A 4,757-nucleotide genomic window follows, 5' to 3' on the forward strand; every position below is an offset into this window, starting at 1 on the left:
CAAGGCAGGGCGCTCGCGGGCCCCAGTGTCAGCTCCAGGGGACCTCGCCATGCCTTTCCCACGCGAAAAGCCACCTCTGCGCATTTTTACATTAAGTTCCGGTGAAAAGCAAGTTTCCTAAACTTCGAATTAAAAGTAAAGAAAAAGCAGAAAGGTTCAACCATGCAAAATAACTGCTTTTCAATTCTCCAAAGGTGCATTTCACCAACTGCTGCTTTCTCCAAGCAAGCAAGATTTTAAAATCTTTTTTCCTAATTTTTCCCTTTTAAGGACTTGAAAAAAAAAAAAAAGGGCGAGATGAAATCTGCAGGCTCCAGTCTGCCTGGTAACACCCCGACAAAGAGGCAGATTTGAGGCATTGTCATCCCCCGCACCCCTCCCCACGTGGCCTTCTGGCACGAGCCGCCGGCCGCCGCCTCATTTGCATCAGAAAGCGGGCGCTGGCCAATAGGCGCGCAGCCTCGCGCCAGCTGGCTACGCCGCCGCCCCGGCCTATATAAGGGCGCGCGCCGCGTCGCCAGGCGCACTGGCTGGCTGGGGGCGCGTCTGGCGCACGGGGAGCCTTCCAGTCCCACCGCTCCGCGCTCTCTGGATAACTTGCTGCTCGCGGGCTGCATCATGACTCTGGAAGAAGTCCGCGGACTGGACGCGGTTCCGGAAAGCACCGCCAGGTAGGTTGGCTCCGGGTGCTGGGCGCGTTGGGTCTCGGGGAGCCTGATCTGGCCGTGGCTGTTGGGGCGGCAGCCTTCAAGCTTCCCCGGGGTGGCTCCCGCTGGGTGAGACCCCGGCGCATGTGTGCCGGCGGACTGGGGCGCTAGGCTTGATTCCCCGAGGTTGGGGCGCCAGGCTTGAGTCCCCGAGGTTGGGGGGCCAGGCTTGAGTCCCCGAGGTTGGGGCGCCGGCCTGGAGGTCTGGGTGTGTGCGTCCTCGAGACGGGGGCGCGGAGCTGGGGTGCCGAGGGCGCGTCTCCGGGGCTGGGATCTCGCTGCGCCCTGCGCCTCTCCGCGCTGACGGCTCTGGTTCGTCCGCAGGATGCAGGGCGCGGGGAAGGCGCTGCACGAGCTGTTGCTGTCGGCGCAGCGCCAGGGCTGCCTCACTGCCGGAGTCTACGAGTCAGCCAAAGTCCTGAACATGTGAGTACAGTTGCGGCCGCGGTGGGGAGACGCAGGGCCGGGGGAGTGGCAGGGAGGAGAGCCGAGAGGCGGGCGCGGGGTACCCAGACTCCCCAGCCTGACCTCACCACGCGCTCCCCTGGCCTGTTCAGCGACCCGGACAATGTGACTTTCTGCGTGCTGGCGGCCGACGAGGAGGACGAGGGCGACATCGCGCTGCAGATCCACTTCACTCTGATCCAAGCCTTCTGCTGCGAGAACGACATCGACATTGTGCGCGTGGGCGACGTGCAGCGGCTGGCTGCCATCGTGGGCGCTGGCGACGAGGCGGGAGCGCCCGGAGACCTGCACTGCATCCTCATTTCGGTGAGTTTCGTCCCCCGTGTTTTCCTGCCGCCCCGGCCAGCGGTCAGCGGTCAGCGGCTAGCCAGGCTGACCCCTGCGCTCTCCCCGCAGAACCCCAACGAGGACGCATGGAAAGACCCGGCCTTGGAGAAGCTCAGCCTGTTTTGCGAGGAGAGCCGCAGCGTCAACGACTGGGTGCCCAGCATCACCCTCCCCGAGTGAAGGCCCAGGGGCATCTTTGGTCTGATCGACTTGTGACGCCCTGGGGCGCCCAGCGCGCGGCTGGCTCTGTGGATGCGCCCGCGGAGGGCGCCGGAGCGCGGCGTGGAGACTGGCAGGCGGGTGGCGCGTGGAGAGCGAGCAGCAAGGAGGTGCGGCTCCCGAGGAGGGGGCCGTCAGCGTCAGGCACAGGCTGACCCCGAGCCTAGGACTCTACAAGTGTGGGGGAGCGGCTGCTGTCCCAGGACGGCCGGAGGCGGGACGTTGGCCCGCGGGCTGGGAAGGACGGACTGGCCGGGCGAGCGTGACTCAGCAGCCGGCGCTCCCGGCAGGAAGGAGGGGAAAGTCGAAGCCAGGCGGCCTGGACTTGGGTTTCAGGATCTCTGACGGACTTAGCAGCCTGCACTGCTGTTTCAGAGCGGATCCGGGAGGCTTGATTTTTCTAGAGGATGCTGCAGTGGAAGCTTTGAATTGCACAATAAACTTATTGAAGCCAACTTTTTTTTTTTTTCCTTTATTGAGGGGGGATACTTCTCTGTGGGGGAGGGGAGGTGGTTAGTAGGGTTTCAGAGAATTGTGGAAACTCCGTGGACCTGCTTCATCCCACTGTCACTGAATCTTGGGGCCTGGAAGTTGGGGGTGGGCGCGCTGGCTTGCTGTTAGGACAGAGCTTGAATCCTGCTTCTGTTTTTCTCCTTTTAAGATTTTCAAACTTGCAAGACAGGAGTTTAGTTGAGATAAGACATGAGCGTAATCCCAGAAGGCTGGCCCTCCAACCTGATAACAACAGCCTCTCCCCTCCCCCTGCTCCCCTGCTCCCCGCCCCCTTCCCTCGACAGCTGCTTATCAGAACAGCTTGCAGGATGCAGGCAACCTTCCTGCACAAAGAGCATTGCCCTCTGCAGGCGCTGTCCTTTGTGGTCCCTGGAGGATGGTGGCAGACTGCTCTCAGGAACCTTTTTCCTCTAAAAAAAAAAAAAAAAAATGGTGCTTACAGCAATGTCACCAAGGCATTAAAACCCTGTAGGGCATGGCTGCATTTACGTGAGTCATCCTGCTGTCATGCTGTGATAGAACTTGAAAGATCTGAAAAGTGGGAAGGCAGCATCTACACAAATCCCAGTGAGCAATTCTGAGTAGGGCCAGCATCTGCTTTCTGCTGTTGCGTGTTCTCCACCCACATTTGAGTTAGGGGGGCTGCTGCTATTCAGTCCCATTTCAAGACTTACAGAGGAAAAGGCATTTAAGTCCCTTCAGCAAAGACTTTGAGAAGGATCTAGGGACATTATCCCTAAATCTTTTTTTTAGATTAGTATATCTTGATTTCACTCTGGGCAGACCAGCTGTTTTTAGCAGGGCCTCAGTGTTCTACCTGCCTCTGTGAAGGAGGGGTGCTGTGCTTTTTTTCCAAGGAGAAAATCCTGTGGGTTTATCAGTTGTCTCTTCAGGCTGGTTTGTCTTGTGGGTGCCACTTTACAGTTCTCTAGACATTGCGGGAGCATGCGCTGGAAAAACAGGACCGTATGAGCTTAATTACTCTTCCTGAAATGAAAACATTCTGTTTCACATCTATCAGCTTTTAAAAACCTCCCCCCCTTGATTAGACAAAGGTACAATGACACAATTCAATTGCGTTTATGCCCAAGTTTCATTAATATTTTACCTATTTGCTGCTTAAAACCTTTTGTTTTCCTTGGTGGGGGGACTTGTGAGGTGGGACTCTGCCCCAGTGAGCATTCTGGCATAACCACATTGGCTGCAGCACGCTATAGTAAACACGAATAGGCGTCATCACTCTGAGTGTGCCCCTGAAGGAGTAAATGTAGCAGAACACTGCACAAAGCGCAGGCAGACCTCCTGCTGCCAAACGGATCCTTTTAAAAGTTTAAGTTGGCAGCGCTTAAGAAATTTAGCTTTCTCTGATTCAAGCTTACAGAACAGGCACCTGTTGGAGCCAGGGGTGAGGGGAATTTGCAGGGAAAAAATGTCTGTTTACACACAGTACCAGGCCCAAATGTGTTTTTGAGGGGATTTTTTTGGATGAATGATGTATTGCTGATGCTATACCCCAGAGAGAAGGCAGTGCAGTGCTGAGTGTGTATAAAGTCTTGCATTCCACATGTGCAACAGCCCTCCGTGGTGATGCCTGGAGGAGCGAATCATCACTGGCACGTTGGGGTGATCCTCAGTGGTTTGGCAGTGTCCTGCATGTGAAATGTTGTTAATGGTAACAACACCTAAAAGTTAATAAAGGTGCTTTGCTTGTGATCCTAGAACTTGAAATGGATTGGCAAGTTTGGGACCACTAAGACCTGCCTCCATATACATCCTGGAGGTGCCAGCAAGCTGGCATTGGAAGGAAAGTAACTTCCATAGATAACTTTTCTAAAGTATTGCCTTTTATCAGAGTGACATTGGTTTATACTATTACATAGCTTTTAGGTGTCCAGCGTTATAAATCAACATCTGTAGATACCACATTAAGTTCACCACTGAAACTCTAGCTTCCATCCTTCAGCATATAATTGGGCCCACCTCCCCAAGGTAACCTTTTAAGTTTATAAAAGATTTGTGTACTTATTGTGTCATAATAAAAGTTAACAATAATAAAAATAATTAAAAGTTTTGTGTCCTTATATTGGTATAAAACACCAAAAAATGAAAGAAAGAAGGAAAAGCACCGATAATCAGTTATCCCTACATTTTGGTGGACTTTCTTCTTGGCTTTTTCACACCTCTGAGGCATACTTACCACATGACATCCCTCAACACAAACTCAGATTTTTTTTTCTTTTGCTAAAAACGTTATATTTTTATTATGATCTCACTGACACACACCAGTGATTTTTAAAGCCCATCTCACGATGTATTTGGTTCTGGCTTCTGTTTCTTGTCCTTAGTGGTAGATGTATGACCTCCCTCCCCAATCCCCATTGTCAGTGAATGGCCTTGGAAGCCTGGGTGTTTTGCGCTGCAGTGCTCTCTCTGCACAGGAATGACAAGGGCATTAAAGCACGTGACCTGCTCACCCCAAACCAGACCAAGGTCTGCTGCTTGCAGGTCTAATGCTTGCAGGTCTAA

At 53.6% G+C, this 4,757-nt stretch overlaps 1 protein-coding gene across 1 annotated transcript; it reads left to right on the forward strand.

Moving 5' to 3' along the window:
* Positions 1-508: 508 nt before the first annotated feature.
* On the forward strand, positions 509-2,798 carry GADD45G (growth arrest and DNA damage inducible gamma). The gene is made up of 4 exons (XM_084236458.1): positions 509-671; positions 1,032-1,133; positions 1,265-1,478; positions 1,569-2,798. The coding sequence occupies exons 1-4, from the start codon at positions 619-621 to the stop codon at positions 1,677-1,679; spliced, it is 480 nt and encodes a 159-aa protein (XP_084092584.1). The 5' UTR covers positions 509-618; the 3' UTR covers positions 1,680-2,798.
* The last annotated feature ends 1,959 nt before the right edge of the window (positions 2,799-4,757 follow it).

This window comes from Talpa europaea (assembly GCF_964194135.1).
Source record: "Talpa europaea genome assembly, chromosome: 7".
In the NCBI taxonomy this organism is placed as follows: domain Eukaryota; kingdom Metazoa; phylum Chordata; class Mammalia; order Eulipotyphla; family Talpidae; genus Talpa; species Talpa europaea.